The 18,574-nt window shown below is 45.7% G+C and overlaps 1 protein-coding gene across 2 annotated transcripts in view; it reads right to left on the minus strand.

Annotated features, from left to right (window-relative positions):
* Positions 1–18,574, minus strand: part of LOC144823334 (mitogen-activated protein kinase kinase kinase 6-like) — a 1,091,718-nt gene that overhangs the window by 789,655 nt on the left and 283,489 nt on the right. For both annotated transcript variants that reach the window (XM_078681777.1, XM_078681776.1), the window contains exons 7-8: positions 3,812–3,982; positions 3,593–3,705 (exon numbers count right to left, since the gene is read on the minus strand). In XM_078681777.1, coding sequence (XP_078537903.1) covers positions 3,593–3,705; positions 3,812–3,982 — 284 coding nt within the window. The remainder of the gene's footprint in view (positions 1–3,592; positions 3,706–3,811; positions 3,983–18,574) is intronic.

Genomic DNA, 18,574 nt, shown 5'->3' on the forward strand with positions numbered 1-18,574 from the left:
TGGATGTGGAAATACGCATCTGGAGATCCAAGGTGGCCATGTGGTCTCCAGCCGATAGGAGATGCAATATTTCTTGTAGCGACAACATTCTGAACGTTAGCTTCTTCAAATATTTGTTTAATGCACGGAGATTCAGAATTGGACGCCACTCTCCGGATTTCTTCTTTACCAGAAAGAATCTGGAATAGAATCCTGTTCCTCTCAGAGTCTGAGGAACCTTCTCGATTACTCCTTTCTTCAACATCAAATTGATTTGTGCAAACAGTTTTTAGATGAGCTGGAGGTGGGCCCTTTGGGGGAACGTTTGGAGGAAACTGTTCGAATTCGAGGGCATGGCCCTTGGCCACGATGTCCAGGACCCACCTGTCTGATGTTATCGATGACCATTTTGAGTAGAATTTTGATATTTGTCCTCTAATTTTTATTTGAGATTGGGGCAGAAGTGGTGGCAGGTGATAAAGCTCATTGTCGTTTGTCCTTTCCGCGGTAATTCGGCCTCTTCTTGTTCTGGGAATAATTAATGTTGCGTTGGCCGTAAGACTGGTAACGCTGGTTTTGGTAGCGTTGATTCCCCTGCCTGTAGGAGGACTGCTGAGTATATCAGCCTTTGGTAGAGGACGATCCACGTCCTCTCGTCCCTCGAAAGGGCAGCTTACGAAATTGTAGGGTGCCCAGGGATTTCACTGTTTCCGTGTCCTTTTTGATTGTCTGCAGGGCTTCTTCCACATGCGGACCAAACAGAAACTCTCCGTCATAAGGCATGTCCAATACCTTTGCTTGCACTTCCTGGCAGAATGAAGTGGATCGTAGCCAACCTTGCCTGCGTAAGACAGCAGCTCCTGCCAATTGCCTGAACCCAGTTGAAGCCACATCAACAGAAGAGTCAATCATCTCCGCCGAGATCCTTTCACCTTCCTGCAGGATTTTCAGCGCTTCAGACTTGGAGAGTTCTGGAAGCAAGTTGATATACGGCGAGATATCCGACCACATTTGCCGGTCATATCTGCCCAGGATGGCCAATGAGTTTGCAGCTCGGACCGTGGTGGCCGCCATTGTTGACACACGCTTTCCAATGGCATCCAAGCGCCTGCCGTCTCTATCCGGTGGGGCTGCAATTGGAGAAGAAGGGTTTCTAGATCTCTTTTGTGAAGCCTGAACGATGACCTAATCCAGCTTCGGTTCTCCTACAAGGCTAGCAGGGGACTTTTCAGGAGCCTTATATTTTTGATCAATCCTTGGCAGAACCGGAAGTATGTAAGCCGGAGTTTTCATAACCTTAATTCCCTCCTTCCAGATGAAATCTATGATAGGTATAGACTTGGCTTGCTTCCTTGGCTGGTCTTTAAAATCATATAGAAAGCATTTTTGCTCTGTATGCTCCATGTCAATGTGAAAGCGCTGCGCAGCCCGCTCCATTAAAAGGTGGAATCCACATACGTCCACTGGAGGTGAATCAGAGGTAGCCGGTGGTGAAGGAGAAGGAGTTTGCACTTGGTAATCATCTCACTCCGACATCAGTGAACTGTCATCGACTTCTCCTTCCTCTCTTTCTTCTCCGTCAGAAGAATTTTGTTCTTCTGGTGGATTGAACGATGCAGGTGGAGGAGACTTTGGGGGTCTGAAATATGGTCTAGGCGGTTGCACCACAGATGTAGGAGGTACAGAACCTGTTGACTCCGATGGCGGAAAACGCCTGTAATAGTCATCCAGCATGCATTGAAGATTGGAAAGCAATGCTATAGGTACCTGAGCTGAGGAGACAGTGGTCACAGGCGAATGCACATGCTCAGATGAATGCTGATCTTATTGATCGTCCTCCTGATATTTAATGTTTAATTCGGAAGGACTTGTCGCCGTTCCAAATGTTTCCTCAATAACAGAATCCTCCTCACTGTCCTCCGAATCCAGTAACTTGTCTGGAACCTGTAGGGATACCCCTTGCGGTGAGATGTGCAGAGGGAATAAAGGTTTTAAACTAGAACCACGCCTTTGAAGTAAAGATGGCTTTGGTGTCGACTAAAAAGCCGTAGACGGCGACCCAACTTGCAGAGTGGTACAAGAAGATAGTTGTGGCGTCGACGGGGGCCCCACCAAAGGGCTCGTCGACCTGGGCTTGGTGACAGACGTTGACGAGGTCTTCGTCGACGGTAGAGTTATCATCGTCGACGGTCGTGTCTTCATCGACGATGGTTTCTTCGTCGACGGAAGAGCAAGCGTTGACGGAATCTTCTTTAGCTTGGTCGTCGACGAGGCGCCGACGATGGCAGAAGAAGAAGATTCTGCCGTCGACGAGATAGGTCTAATAGAAACATAGACCATCGTTGGCGACAAAGACGCTGTTGACAATCATCTCAGGCTTAGGAGTAGAAAAGGTTACCGTAAACGTGGACGTAGCGTTGACGGAGATCTTCGTCGACGAAGGAGTCGACGACGGCATCGTCGACGACAGAGTCTGTTTCTGAGGTAAAGTCTTCTCAGAAGATGTTTGAGGCAATTTCTTGGTAGACCTTCTCGAGGGCGTAGAGGAACCACTTTTCTCCTTAACAGGGGGGAGTAGCCTTAGATGTGGAAGGCCTCTCAGACCCCTTAGTAGGTTGTTCCTTCCTTACAACCTTTGCCCCAGAAGAAGATAATACCTCCTCAGCAGCTCTCTTCCTAGAGGCTGAAGTAGACCCAGAGGCAATACTGCCTACCTCAGAAGCAGGATAATCAGTATCCTTGAGCTTTTGTAGCCACAAAAGCAGGCGGCTCTCTGTCCCTGAGGGTCTTCTGAGGGAAGTTCCTACAGATCTTGCAGTCCTTCACTTGATGTTCAGGATACAGGCAGTAGATGCACTTCTTGTGGGGATCTTCTTTAAACAGCCGGAACTTACCACAAGAGTCACAAGGCCTGAATAAAGATTTCTTGGAAGAAGACATCTTCAAAACTAGATTCCAGAAGTAAAATAGAGAAGTACTGAGCAGAGCTCAGGGAGACTCCCTTCACACGACGTGCGGTAGAAAATCTGAGAGCCTGAGCCTCTGGGGAGAACCTTCTGGTGGGTGCGGTCTCCTGATTGGCTGCAGTTTGGGTTATACAAAATGACTAGGATAGTCATGAGTGTGGAAGTTTTTTCTCCTGTAGCTTGGGCTACTTTACTTCCTGGTTGGGAATTACTGTTTTTTTCCTAATTATGGCATATTATTGCTTTTTTATGTACCGTGGGACTCCCACTCAGACGACTGGGAATGATTCAGGCATGTGAATTTATGAAAGACACCCCTAATACTGGAGAACAGAAGTATCATTGAATTGGGTCACAGTGAAGTCTTCATAACCTTTTGTGAAGTTTTATAGATGAGACTGGTTATCCGTTACTCAGATATCAAATGTACCATGCAGCCTTTACTTGGTCAGCCGAGGTTTAAACCAGCTAGTGCAACCTGGGCATTCCTCCTCCATCTGATCGTCCACACTGTCAACAAACCGCAATACCATTGATGACTTGCCACACATCCCCTCTTCCGTCTGTCACACCAACCCCCTACACCTGTCACACCCACAAACCACTCAACATTAACAGAATCTGTTTTAGACATGACAGATACTGACCAATCACCTGCAGCTCTGTTGAACTTTCAAACTTATGTCCACACGCCATGAGGAGGACTGCAAGGTTGATACCAGAGTGAAGCGTTGGTTCAGCAGCAAAAGCTTTTCCATACCTAGTAAATCACAAATATGGATCAGACCGAGGAGAGCTACCACATGGGTTATCCGAGGATGGACTATGAGGAAAGGATAGGGAAGTGATCAGAGGACTGGCCTTACCAGAATGTAGCACGGTCTCTCATTTCTAGATCCTTGAAGCCAGAGTTAAAGAACATATCCTTGTAGATACGACCGCACATGCAATATAGGTCAGGGGCTGTACCTTCCTCACCTTTCACAACCGGCAGGATAACAGCCAGCGCCTTCTCGCGGTCACCGGGTCGGTTACGCCTGCAGAGAGACAAATACTAGTCACAGTCATCGTCCAGAACTGGAGGTGAGAAAATGTACATTTTATATACACACTTATTATATGACTGCAATGGGAAGCAGTAAGAGTGCTGGGAGACCATGAGCACTTGCAGAAAAGAAAACAGCATACAAGAGTTGGAAGGAGATACTTATGCAAGATTACCAGCATACATATACAAAAAGAAGCCATCGTGGTCACTGGCATCACCGCAGCAACAGTTAGTATAGAGTCCTCTTCTGTAGCACCTGAAAAACATTCAGCTTGATTACCCTCTATGGAAACCAATAGAATGATAGTGTGTGGTGAGCTGTTTATGGAAGGAATAATTAAAATGATGTGGTGAGCCCCCACTACAGGAAATAGTAGGACACAAATGTACTGCACTGCAAGTTCCCAGTAAAGGGCGGAATAGTGAATGTTTATGTAGTGAGCTCCTAGTAGAGCAAGTGTTATGTGTTTCAGCCATTGTTGTTTTCCCTATGTTACCCTAATTTTGTATGTTGCAGGCCACATTTTCTTTTGCACGCTTTACTATATAAACACCCTTGCTTTTGTGCCAAAATGTAATTTCACACAACCTGCATACAATTTTGTATTCTGTTCTTTTCCTGGGATTAAGACTGAACCCTACAGTCAAGGTCAACAACAATGGCCCTTGCTATTTTCTCTGGTCAGGCCCTAGCACCTAGACAGAACACGAGAATGCAGCTGCTGTTTATGAGTACACATGTCTTGTCATATAACCGAGCACAAGAATTTAAGTAGACACACTGGGCAACGGTTCTGAAAGAATAATGCTATGTCAGCTGAGATGTAGAACATCCATCTGTGTATGCTAAGGTACTGGGTCCGTCACTAATCCCAGATATCTTTGATATATAAGCATTTAGCTTCAGTAGAAGGGGAGGGGGGTTAGGATATTCGGCCTTATAACATGACAGGGCTTTTACTAAATATGTGGCACGAATATTGCATTTTAGGACACAATAGTATGAATAAATATTCTAAACTTCCTTTGTGTCTTTTTTATTTTATTGTGGACAAGTACGAGTGAGAGCGAAAGGGTGTGTCCCGTTACCGCTAACCCGGAGAGGATCGAGAGTGTTGTGATCTGGGGTGCCAATTCACTTGTTTCACTGATAATGTTATGAGAGCAAATGAGGCACTATAGCTAGTCAGACTCTGGCTCATACTCGGTCCTTACTTGCCGATGGTCAATGATCCCTGAGCAGAATCCATACTTGAGGAAACCCTGAGCAGAGCTTATGCTTATCCACAATACCCAGGCACCTTTTATCAGAGACATCTGTGGTGTCAGGGATTTATCTTCCACAGTCGTAAGGTAACATGTAAATATGTTGGTTTTTCAAGCTTGAATATTATAAGGTTTAAACCCCGTTTGTGCTACACTTTGAATCTACTGCAAATTAGTCATGGCGCAAATTATTTCTGTTAACTGCCGCCCAGCGGTAACTCAACATTTAACGCAACGTGGAGTCCCCGCAGCAGGGGCTCCTGTGATTTTTGTAGTAGAAGCTGAAGCAGCCATCTTTGGCCAGGTCCCCAGCGACATCAAAAACAGCCTAGCTAACTACATCCCAAGCAGAATGCTCCGCTCTTCAGAGGCCAGCTGGATGATGCAGGTGGAGGAGACCTTGGGGGTCTGAAATCTGGTCTAGGCGGTTGCACCACAGGTGTAGGAGGTACAGAACCTGTTGACTCCGATGGCGGAAAACGCCTGTAATAGTCACCCAGCATGCATTGAAGATTGGTAAGCAATGCTACAGGTACCTGAGCTGAGGAAACAGTGGTTACAGGCGAATGCACATGCTCAGGTGAATGCTGATCTTCTTGATCGTCCTCCTGATATTTAATGTTTAATTCGGAAGGACTTGTCGCCGTTCCAAATGTTTCCTCAATAACAGAATCCTCCTCAATGTCCACAGAATCCATCAACTTGTCTGGAACCTGTAGGGATACCCCTTGTGGTGAGATGTGCAGAGGGGATAAAGGTTTTAAACTAGAGCCACACCTTTGAAGTAAAGATGGCTTTGGTGTCGACAAAAAAGCCGTAGACGGCGACCAAATTTGCAGAGTGGTATAAGAAGATAGTTGTTTTTGTATGTAGTACATGGCTGTCATGTTGTCCGTCCGGATTAAGACAGCTTTGTTCCGTATGTGCACTTGAAAGGACTTTAGTGCTAGGAAAATTGCCAGCAACTCTAGGTGATTGATGTGAAGCACCTTTTGTTGAGCGGTCCATCTTCCCTGAGTTGTGTGGTGGAGCAGATGTGCTCCCCAACCTGACAGGGATGCGTCCGTTGTCAGTACTATCTGTGGAACTGGCTCCAGGAACGGCCGCCCTGTGGACAAGTTTTTGGTGTTCCACCAATGCCGAGAGCGATGTGTGCGGCTGTCCACCAACACCAGGTCTGTTAGTTGTCCTTGTGCCTGATTCCACTGATGTGCTAGACATTCCTGCAATGGGCGCGTTTGCAGTCTTGCATATGGTACAATAAAAATGCAGGATGCCATCATCCCTATTAATTGCATGAACACTCTTGGCTTGAATGCTCTGTATCCTGGCTGGACTGGGATAAGCTAGAGCTGTATTGGTGTTTATGTTAACCCCTAGGTATTGATGTACATGAGAGGGCTGGAGATGTGACTTGGTGTAGTTGATTGTAAACCCAAGTTGTGCAGTGTTTGAATTGTTTGAGATGTGTGTAGGACACACTGATTGAATGACTTGGCTTTTATGAGCCAATCGTCTAAGTATGGGAAGACGTGGATATGTTGTCTTCTGAGATGTGCTGCTACTACTGCTAGGCCCTTTGTAAACACTCGTGGTGCAGTTGTGACCCCGAATGGAAGGACTTTGAACTGATTGTGTTGTCCTTTAGTACAAATCTGAGGTACTTCCTGTGAGAAGGATGTATGGGAATGTGGAAGTAGGCATCCTTGAGGTCTAGTGTGGTTAGGAAATCGCCTTGTTGCAACAATGGGAGCACTTGTTGTAAAGAGATCATGTGAAAATGATCTGAGTGTATGTACAGATTGAGAGGCCTCAGGTTTAGAATTGGTCTTGGTCTTCGTGTTCCATCCTTTTTGGGTATTAGGAAATAGAGTGAAGAAACCCTGTTCCTTGATGTTTTAACAGAACTAGCTCTATTGCATCTTTTTGCAGCAATGAGAGAAATCTTGTTGGAGCATCATTAGATGTTCTGTGGACATTGGATGCTGCCTGGGTGGTATATGTGGAGGGGTTGCTGTAAGCTCTAGGCAGTAACCATACTGGATAATTTGTCTTACCCACTTGTCTGTTGTGATGGAATTCCAGACCGGTAGGAACTGTGTTATTCTGCCCCCTACAGGAGTGGAATGCTGTTGGGGGAGCAGAAGGAAGTCACTGTTTTGTGTTGGGAGAGGTTCGACTATTGTTATTTCCGCGACCTCTTCCCTTGTTGTTGCCTCTGTAGCCTCCTCTAAAATATCCTTTATTAGAGGATGTTTGTGTATTTGTTTTAAAGGAAGCTGAATTGTCTGTTCCAGCTTGTTTGGAGCCTCTTCTGTAAAAGGAGCGACAAAAGGAGCCTCTTGCTTGGGTGGACAGCAGCGCTCATATAGACTTGGCTGTGTCAGTATCTTTTTTAATTTTTTCAAGTGCTGTGTCTACCTCTGGACCAAACAATTGTTGTTGGTTGAATGGTTGATTTAAGATAGTAGTTTGCACTTCTTGCTTAAATCCTGAAATGCATAGCCACGCGTGACGTCTAAGGATGACACTGGTGTTTATTGCTCTGGATGCAGTGTCTGCTACATCTAGTGCACATTTAATAGAGGCATTTGATATAAGCTTACCCTCTTGTATGAGGTCATCTGCTTGTGCCTTATATTGGTCAGGTAGATGTTGTAAGAGCTTCTCTAGCTGATCATAGTGAGCCCTGTCGTATCTTGCGAGGAGGGCCTGTGTGTTAGCGATGCGCCATGTATTGCTAGCTTGGGCAGCTATTATTTTTCCTGAAGCATCTATGATCTTTATCAGGAGGTGGTGCTTCACCTGAAGTTTGGAAATTTGCTCTTTTCCTAGCGTTTGAAACTACTAGGAAGTCTAAGGGTAGCTGTCCTTTAATGTAGGCAGGATCGCCAAGAGCTGCTCTGTACTTTTTCTCGATCCTTGGGTTTATAATTCTAGCTCTTACAGGATCTTTAAACACTTCTGGTGCATGTTTAATGACTCCTTTAATCATTGGCAGTATTTGCACAGATTTTTAGGATTGTTCAAAAGTGTCTAGTAAAAAATCTTCCTCTGCCTCATCTGAATGCATGGTGACATTGTGATAGATGGCAGCCCTGGTAATCAAGTGTTCAAACCCAATATTGTCTTCTGGAGGAGAAGGTTTAGATGTATATACATGTGGGTCAGGAATATCTGGTACATCCTGTGGGTTTGGATACTCCCAGTCTGGTGAACCTGTTTGGTAGGGAAAAAGGTCATCTAGGTCTCTGCCTCCCCCCATGCTATACTCATCATTATCAACATCCTGATGAGGTGTATGTTGTGGAGAATGAGGAGGAGAATTTGGAGGTGAAATGTTTAAAGGAAGAGCAGGAGAAGGAGATACAGGAGAAGAAGGGTGCATAGGAGATGTGGCAGAGTCCTTCTTGACAGGCACTGGAGGTGTAGGTGCTGTATCGGACTTCCTCTTCCTGTGTGGTGTAGTGGAAACATGTTGTGTCTCTGGATCAATGTAGATCCTTTTCTGTTTGTAAAAGCTCCTCTTCTTGAGGCACAGGCTTTGGCGCCGATTTTTTCGGTTTCAAACTGGTTTGTTGCTTGTCTTTAGACTTAGGAGCCGATGTTGAGTCCTTTGGCGTAGCTTTCGGCACCAGAGATATTGTCTTTGGAGCCGAAGCCTGTTTCATGGACTTGGAAGGATCGGAAGCAGACTTTATTTGTTTCGGCATCGAGGGTATCGGCCTCGGAGTGGAAGCTGTTTTCGGGCCATCGGAAACAAGCTTCGGTGTTTTCAGAGCCGCTTTGTCTCTCGGAGTCGACGGTTTCGGAGTGTCTTTCGGAACCGGGACTTCTTTTTGTTTCGGTGCCAAGGGAGCAGGTGGTATCGCGACAAGCGGTTTGCTCGATATGGAGCTACCGGGAAGCTTTATTATTTTCTTCGGAGCCGGGCTCGATGGCGGGGCTTTCAAATTGTTTTTACGGTCTCGACTGGGCCCCACAGGTGGAGTGTTGACCTTTGCCTTTGATTTTGGTGTTTGGGCTGGGGTAGGGGCAGTGGTACTCATGCGTTGACCTGAAGGTATGGAGTCATCGGAGTCATCTGCCTCGGATACGATCTGGAGATCATCGAATCTTCCTCCGGGACACATGGACCTTCGAAGATATCCACTGGTTCCGGTGCTGATCTCTGCATGTCGCGTCGAAGGGCCCTCCGATCCTGAATGGTCTTTTTCGATCAAAAAGATGCATAGGCTGTGCAGCTGGATTCGTCGTGTTCTGGCAATAAGCACAGGTTACAGACCTCGTGATGGTCACTGTGTGAAAATGTTGCTCCACACTCGGGGCATTTTTTTAATAGTGTCCTTTTCATGAAATGTAGGCCTCACGGCGAGGGTAGGCCCAACGGCCCGCGTCGACGACCGGAATTGCGTCGAAGTACTTGATGAGTAGATTTCGAACCGGAGCAGAAAAGTTTCATCCAAACCCAGTGGCGGAAAAAACAATCCAAGGATGGAGCCGATGCCCATGCGCACTATCGTCCAAGGGAGGAGTCACCTATTTCGTGACTACAAAGACTTATTCCAAGACAACAACATGCAATCATCTGAACCCAACACCAGGTGGCGATCTGATGCAAAGTGTCGAAACTGCAGCTCATATGCCTCGAACATACCTTTTTGGAATGCCCAAAAAACAAAATCGATCACGTTGAAGCTGTGTTTCCCCTTACGGGACCACAGGACAAGCACAGGCTTAACTATGTGATTACCCACTGGAATGGTTCCCACTTTAACTGACTGCAACATCTGGCGGACTATTTTTCCCACAGTTTACACGCTTTGTCATGGCACTCCACGATGGCTGTTCTACTGTTCTATTTGTTGTTCAACATTCACAACAAATACAAAATGAACATGGGGTAGGTCCTGCCCTACATTTGGGGATGAAACTTGTGTGTAATTTTCCCCGTTGTCTCACCGAAATGATTCTTTCTAATGTTAAAGTTGAAGCAGCATCTTTGGCGATATGCCAGCGACTTGCAGCTAATGTATAAACATTCTTAGGGCATAATAGTTTAGGAACCAGACCTTTGGTACCGCCACTTGACAAGCCTAGCTCTGACAAGGATGCCAATTTTCGCAATCACACTAAAATCAAGTCTCCAGACAGATATCAGGCATTTGATGCACGTTCTCTTCTGTCCTTTCAGGAAACGTCAAATCAACAATATGTAGGAAAGTGGGTTTCTGTTGCAGTAACCCCCCCCACCACCTTTTTGACAGATTACTGATACACTTTTTCTTGGTGTGCCCTGGGTCCATTCCAATCAGGTTACCAGGGCCTGTGTTTTTTCCACAAACTAACCCAATTGGCATCTCTGGCCACAGGTCAGCCCCTGGTAAAAGGTACCACAGGTACCCAGGCCTCTAAGGGCTGCAGCACTTATTGTGCCACCCTTAGAGGTCCTGTATCCTGACACTCGCACACTGCCTTTGCAGGCTGCGTGTCTTGGTGCAGAACAAAGTAAACAGTCAACATGGCACACATCCCTGTGTGCTATGCACACAAACCACTGCCCTGGCATACCTCAATCACCCCTCTAGCTGGGTGCCCTATGCCAGTGGTTCGGGTACAGGTGCATGAGCCCTGTACCCCTACAGTACCCAGGTCCATTCCTGAGTACGGCAAGTTCAGTGTTGCCATTAAGATTGTATGGTGCTGGGAGTTTGTCATTACGAACATCACATCACCATATTGGCTGCACTGAAGACTGGGAAGTTTGGTATCAAACTTCTCAGCACATTAAACCCACACTGATGCCAGTGTGGGATTTAATGTAAAATGCACAACAGAGGGCATCTTAGAGATGCCCCCTGAAACTCGACCAACTCCTAGTGACCTGACTGAGTGGCTGCTTAGGCTGCCACCACCAGACAAGTTTCTGGACCACTGGGTCGAGAGCTTGCTGCTCTCGGGGGCCTGAAACAATGCACATCCTGGGACGAGGTGCCAAGCCTCCTCCCCCAGGGTGAGCAGGGTTCATGAAGGAGAACCTTCAAAGGAAGGCTGCCTTTGTGAGTCTCTCCAGACCATTTGCTGCTTTCAGCAACTGGTCCCCACTGGTTCTACCCCCACTTTGGGCGGGAGAATCGGCGGAAAAAACAAGTGAGAAAGAGGTGTGCCCACCTCTGCCAACCGTGAAGCACAACCTCGAGTCCCCACCATCTTGAGGATGGGGGACCCAGCCAACCAGGGACTGGCTCCTGGCCCCCTCCCACTGGAGAGTGGCAGAGTAGGGGGTGTACCCACCCCAGGGAAGGGACCCATTTGTCCCTGTCCATTACTTACCTGTAACGCCCCTAAATTTAGTATTTAGGGGCACCCTGAACCTTCCTTCCTCAGATCCAGCAACAACAAGAAAAGAAGAGAAGAGAAGGACGAATAGCCGTGCAGAGCTAACAAGAGGATGACATCCACTGACTTGACACCCAGCCCTACAGGTCGGTCTCCCCTCGAACCTGCTCCTGCGAAAACCCTGGCGTGTTCAGCAGCCAGCAACTTCAGAAACCCTGGAGGGCCTGCCTGCATTCACTTTCCAAGCTGTTTCTCCCATGAACATTGGACGTGTTTAAACTGCAGCTTCTGGTGCCAGCCAGGAACCGCGAATCCAGCCCACTCTGCACCCACCGAACCCAGCCAGAGCAGAAAAATACCACGAGGAGGTCCCCCCGGCGATCCTGACCTGCCTCAAGCCTCTAGACGACACCTGCAGCCTGAATCCAGAGGACCCCCCTTACTGCGACCAGAGCGGGTAAGAAAATCCAACATCCAAAGGTACCACTGCACCCGACGCCACACAGCCTTGTGTGCCCAACCCAGCGGTGCCTAACCATCCCTCAACACCCCAACCTACCCCTCAAAGTGGTGGTCACTCCAGGAAGATCCTCGTCCCTGAGCCTGCAGTGTTTTTTTGTCCCGGAGAATCTCCATTGAAATCAACAGGGCACTTGACCTCAAAACAGCACCCGGCCGCCCTATTGTCGCTGAGCTTAACCCTAGGAGCTTTGCTCTCACAACCCAGTGACCTGCTTGCCAGCAGCCACCAAACAGAGTCCCCCTATCCTCCATAGGATAACACTGGGCCTCAACACACTGCACCCGGCCGCCCAAGTGCCGCTGAGGGTGCAAAACCAGTGCATCACTGACCCTGGGAGTCCCCCTGAGTCTAACCCCAGAACCCTAACTCAAAAAACCAATTACTTAACTCGAAACAGAGAACTCATTTTTCCTCATAGGATAACATTGACACTTTTTCTCCCAAAAAGTTGTGTCTACTTTTAAATGCCAAGAATATTCCTTAAAAATCACTCGAATAACCAAAACGCATTTTCTCAACTGTTTTCAGGAAATGTCCCAGTGCTGAATCTAGGTATCCAGCACGGAGTAAGAAAAGCAACTTACCTGCAAATTGAATTTCCTCCCATAGGATAACGTTGGTGGTTCTATGTGAAAATGTTTCTAAGTGTCAACTTTTGGAATGCAATAATATTCTTTAAAAATCGTACCTCTAACTAAAACGCATTTACTCGTCTGTTTTAAGGAAATGTCCCAGTGCTGAATCTAGGATCCATCATTGTGTTAGCAAAAGCAATCTGAAAAGTAATTAACTGCATTTTACTTAAAAGGCCCATTCATTCGAATGTACTATACCTGCTAAGTGTTGCAAACTGCTTACTTAAAACTGTAAACAAAACCAGTACAAGTTATACTGCAATTTTGAACTTTGTTCATACAAGCAATTTACTACTGCAAAGTATTTTTTGCATACCTGTGCCAGGCTTGCTTGGTTCTAGAAATAAAACAACAGTATCTTTTGTATACAAAAACAATTGTCCTAGAGTTTAGTTTGTGTGTGAATTCATTTGCGGTGTGTGTACATCAAATGCTTAACACTGTCCTTTAATACTGCCTTACTGCTCGACCAAGCTACCACTTTAGAGAGTAAGGTTCTATCTAACCTTAATCTCTGCCAAACCTCTGGAGACCCTTGGACTCTATACACACTGTACCTCACTTTGGTGCAGTATATATAGAGCCAGTTTCTTACACAATATGACAGAGGAGGACAATCTGACTGCAGACTAGAGTATGTGAAGCCAAAAAGGGAGACACTACGCTCTGCTGGCGTGTAGATAAAGAAGGGCAGGCCTCCTCCATATAAACCCTCTTTTCAGAAGAAGAAAGTTGCAACTTTATCGGCTAAATATGTCAGAAAGTGAGAACCCCCCATCCTAGACAAGAGTTGGGCATTGACTCTCCTCAACAGAAGTCACCTTAGTACGCCAAAATCTCCACCAATTTTTTGTAGTGAAAACAAACCTTAACATTTATTGTGGTTGAAACCGCAGACACACATAGCCCCTCCAGGCAGACTATATCTTTTAGATATTCAAATTGAATTGACGTTAAATGTACAATTAAAGCAATATTTCACACCTTGTCAAATAAGCCTATGCATCTGAATGGGCCCTTGCATTGGCCCGAGCACTTTAAATTAACAATACTGGTTGGGATAAAGAAACTCCTTTCTAGGTCATTCCTACAAGGTCCACACAGGAGTACAGCTACAGTATCCTATTAAACGGGATGCTAAAGCACCTGTTAAGGACCTTCTTTCCCAACTGGAGCACCAGTTAGTAATTGAACCCTGTGGATCTCAAATGAATAACCCTCTTTTTCCTGTCATGAAACCTGATCATTCCTATTGCATGGTCTTATACTATAGACATTTTAATAGTCATACACGCACATTCGCAATTTCTTCTTTTGTCAATGTTGGTTATAATGGTGAGGGGCCTCCCACACCAATAAGGTTTTAGAAAAACCATGCCAAAACAAGTCACACATTGACAAAACTACAAAGCTGACCATCAATTTCAGACCTACTGCTTTGCCAATGTTTGTTTATTTTTGTTTCCCATATTCTTATTGAAACAGGTTACACTGATTTTCCATTATGAATATTTTTGGGAAATACTAGCATGCATCAACACATGTTACTAAATGATGCTGCAAAGAAATTGTACCTGAGAGTTTACAGTAGTTTAGCAAAAAATAAATGTTATCCTGCTTTCATTTTTTTATGAACATTTTATTCTGAAAGAAAAGAATCATCAATCTTGTTTTCAAGCTTCTGCAAATATTTGCATCAAATCCGAGCACATTCTAGGAGCCTTATACATAGCCTCAAATTGCTAAACTTTGAAAACGTGTGTACACATTTTTGTACTGGAACCACTGACAGAAGTGCAGTCTGACCTTCCATTTATTCAGAGCACTCACCCCAATAATAAAGGCTTTCAATTGATGAACCATAAATACAAGTTTGAACAGCATTAACAAACGGACACAAATATTACCTTAACTGCAGACAGTGCCTTTCACTGATCCATAATGTGGTACTGCAAATGGGCAGCCAAAGGGCTTGTGCTGCAGGGGGTTGGGCCTACTTGTACGAAGAACAAAATACACATAAAAACGTATTGCCCTTGACCCAAACAATAGGTCCTGGGTGTCGAGCGTTGGGCTAGAAGAATTCTACATCCCTGAGTTTGAGGCAGCTCTCCTTCATCCAGGCTGCTACTGCTTTCATCACGTCGTGGAAGTTGCTCTTAGCAGCTGTCGGATCAGCTGTGTGTCTTCGGTGTAGGAGACAACATTGAGCCTGTGGTTTCTGACAATGGCTGCGATCGGGGTCATGTAGATGTGGAAGAGGGTGGGGCTCAGGGAGGAGCCCTGGGGGACTTCGCCTGTGATCTCTGTAGGATTTGAGAACGTGGGAGACAGACTCTCTGGGTTCGGCTTGTAAGGAAGGAGAAGATCCAATCTAGCGCTTTGCTGCGGATGATGACATTGTGGAGACTTGTGCAGACGGAGTGGTGGGAGACTGTGTCGAAGGTGGCAGTGCGATCGAGGAGGATGAGGGCTGCATTCTTTCCTCGGTCGAGGAGAGTGCAGATGTCTGTTGCAGCAAGGAGTTCAGTCTCAGTGCTGTGGTTGCTTCTAAAGCCTGACTGGGAGGGGTTGAGGGTGTGGGTTGTCTTGATGAATTCTGTGAGTTGAGCATTGATGGCCTTCTCTAGGACTTTGGTTGGGAAGGAGAGCAGAGATGGGTCTATAGTTCTTGAGGCCCATTGGTTGGCAGAGGGTTTCTTTAACAGGGGGCCAGTGTGTCGGTGCAATTGGAGATCCATTGGTGGAGGCTGCATGCTGAGGTGTTAGCCTCGTGGTGGTCGGCTGAGGGTGGTGGCAAGCTAGTCTTCGGAGATCTTATTTCAGCTTCTGCACGGGTCGCAGTGGTGTTCGGTGGGTTTGGTGAAGTAGAAATGGACACAGTGGTGGTCTGTCCAATATAGTTTGGAGGTGTGGCTGACTGAGAAGATGGGGAGAGGTGTGTGTCCGGAGTGGGTTGGGGACAAGACCAGTTGTTTGTCCAATGGTGTTGAGGTTATCTAGTAGGGATGATGTGCTGTGGTCATCGAGGTTGTCCAGGTAGAAATGGAGATCGCAGAGGAGGATGTTGTCCGTTGAGGCGAGAGCGTGATCAGCAAAGCCATAGCGGATTTCATCGCTCAAGGGGGACAGGAGGTCTGGAGATGAGGGTGCCTCAGAGGGTGACGTTTGGGTTGGTCTGGATCTGGAAGGCGATGCTCTCCCAGGCCAGTTGGCACGGTCCATGTGGATGATTTTGTAGCCGTCTGGGATGGCGGTTGCGACGTTTAGGGCCGAGTTGGGATTCATCCAGGTTTCCGTGAAGGAGACATCGGAGAGATGGAGTCGAGCAAATACCATATCTCTACTGTTTATCTGGTGAGGGAGCAGGTGTTGGGTAGGATGCAGATTAGGTGGTCCTGTTCTTGTAGGCCGTGCGGTCGGCAGGTCAGGTGTGCGGAGGCAAGCGAAGGTGAAGTTGCAGCAGGTGAACGGTTCTTGGGTGTACTTCGGTGATGTGAGGTTTCACAGGATTCAGCCCCACGGAGATCCTGCAGATACCATATGTATTCAAAGTTCTATGGGTGATGTAATCTTATCTGGGTTACATTTGGATGATTGTGATACTGGCATGGATTAAAAAATAGTAGGATACTCTAGTTCAGAACGCATAGGATTTACAGAGTATCTATATCTTAATTCAGCTATTTATGCTGATATGTTCCGTCATCAATATGGACATCATTTTCTGCACAGAGCCAGTGGACAGTGAGTGTCCCCATTTTAGTTATACACAATGGGAACATTGTCCAACTTCCCCTCAAGTGAGTTCCAAAAACAATTACAAGTTTACGTATATTACACGCTATCACACTACAGATCCCATGTCATATTTAAAACTTGTTCCCACCCCATCAAAAAATATGCTAACTCAGACAGGTTGTTAAACGTAGCTGTATATAGGAGCTCAGTTAACCCTTAAAGGCTATGAATACTGGAAGGACACTATTGACTGAAACCCATTTGGGGTATGAAGTCTTGCCAGGTTCAGGGAACAGAAACCTTATTTCAAATTATTTTCTTGAACAATCCAGGAGACTGTCTGGGATTTGCTAAAAGGAAATGAATGCCCCAACATTTCCCTCTGTGGCCCACTTTGATAACTGGCAGAGTGTGACAAACTACACTGAAAACCAATTAAATAGCAGGGTGCAGTATGGTACATTTTATTCCTTATTTTCGAGTCCTGGCAGGTGGTTGCTGTGGCCAGTGGACACACATGATTGTCATGCCTGTTTTCATAATTTCACACCTGTGCTTAAATCCAGTAAACCTGATCCCAGATACTCCCAGCCGACACACTCCGGTATTATTACCACCTATTCGGTGGGAAGGTTATGTCAACAATGGTTGGAACATTCCACACTGTCTGCAGCGAAACATCTTTTTCTCCTGACCGGAGACATGGATTTATCAGATTTTATTTTAGGTCCCAAATCCCTACATGCGAAAAGATTTATATGTTACTTTTAATACATTTTGGCCATTATACCAGATGGAAGCTGCTGCAAGTTTAAGTCAAATTGATCAAGATATTTTGGATAAAGTACTTGCTGTTGACGATAATAGTATTAATACGTTGTCATCTCATTTACAATTTAAACAATATTGTGTTGTCCTTTATTGATATTATGCAGAGTGACAGGTCAACATTGCACAATGAGCAAAGTCAGCTTAGATCTATTATGCAATTTAGCTGGATGCTTCAAAAACTAAAAAATGGGCGCATCCATCGCATTACTTAAATTGCAGCGATGTGTTCCCGCCTTTTAATTGAACACACTAACTACAATGATGGCCATGAAAGACACGACCTACACAAGACTGCATTTAGAGAAATTAGAACAACTCCCATTCACCATAGCTGAAACGCCTTTGGTGGTGTGGTTGATACATGGTGTTATTTCACTACCTATCTCAACATTTCAATTCACAGCTTGCAAGAAACATTCCCCTGTAGGTAGATATGAACCTCTTGGAAGCAGCTCTATTCATGAATTATGGTCACTTCCCTTTACATATCATTGTGCACTTACTAATACGGAAGTTTTTATTACTGGAGAAGAAAGCTACTCTACTGTCGGACAGTCACTAGTTTGCAAACATGTTTAAATTCACGCCACATATAATACTTAAGTGCCTAAATATAGTTTGCTATTTGAAAGGAATTCTGGTTCCGGCAATTCTCCCTTTCATTAGAGTTCCCTCTAACGGGAGATATCTAATGCTACGTGATCAAGACAGTTGCAGAATGTGAGCGGGAGTCCTGTATAGTTTGTCAATTTCCCAGTTAATCACTTGTTGCAACAATGTCTTGTTTCTCCCTCCGCATGGAATTGTAGATAGCTAATTGTGGCCTTCCTTTCCAACTTTGAAGGCAGACGCAACACATTGTTCCAACAAGAATTAGCGCTCACATCTGCTCGCCAGACCTTCAAATTGCAGGTGGCTAGAACTTCTAGCGTGATACGGTCATTGTTCATTACAAATCTTCCCCTGCACTTTAGAGGATTAGTGCATAAAATCTTCAATGCCTCTTGTACAGCCATCCTTGCACATTTTTTTAAGTTTGTCGGCTCCAGCCCCACTAGTTCTTTTTTAATGTTAAAGTTGAAGCAGCAGTTGAAGGACGCTCCTTTTGCAGACGCCCTGGGACTGGCACCGCTACAACACTACCAAGAAGGTATGCTTCATAACTTTGGAATGTTACCACTACAGGAGCTGGATATTGATTGGTCCCTAACAAACGAGTTACTTGCCTTCGGTAACTATGTATCTA

This window comes from Lissotriton helveticus, chromosome 3_1 (genome assembly GCF_964261635.1).
Source record: "Lissotriton helveticus chromosome 3_1, aLisHel1.1, whole genome shotgun sequence".
NCBI lineage: Eukaryota > Metazoa > Chordata > Amphibia > Caudata > Salamandridae > Lissotriton > Lissotriton helveticus.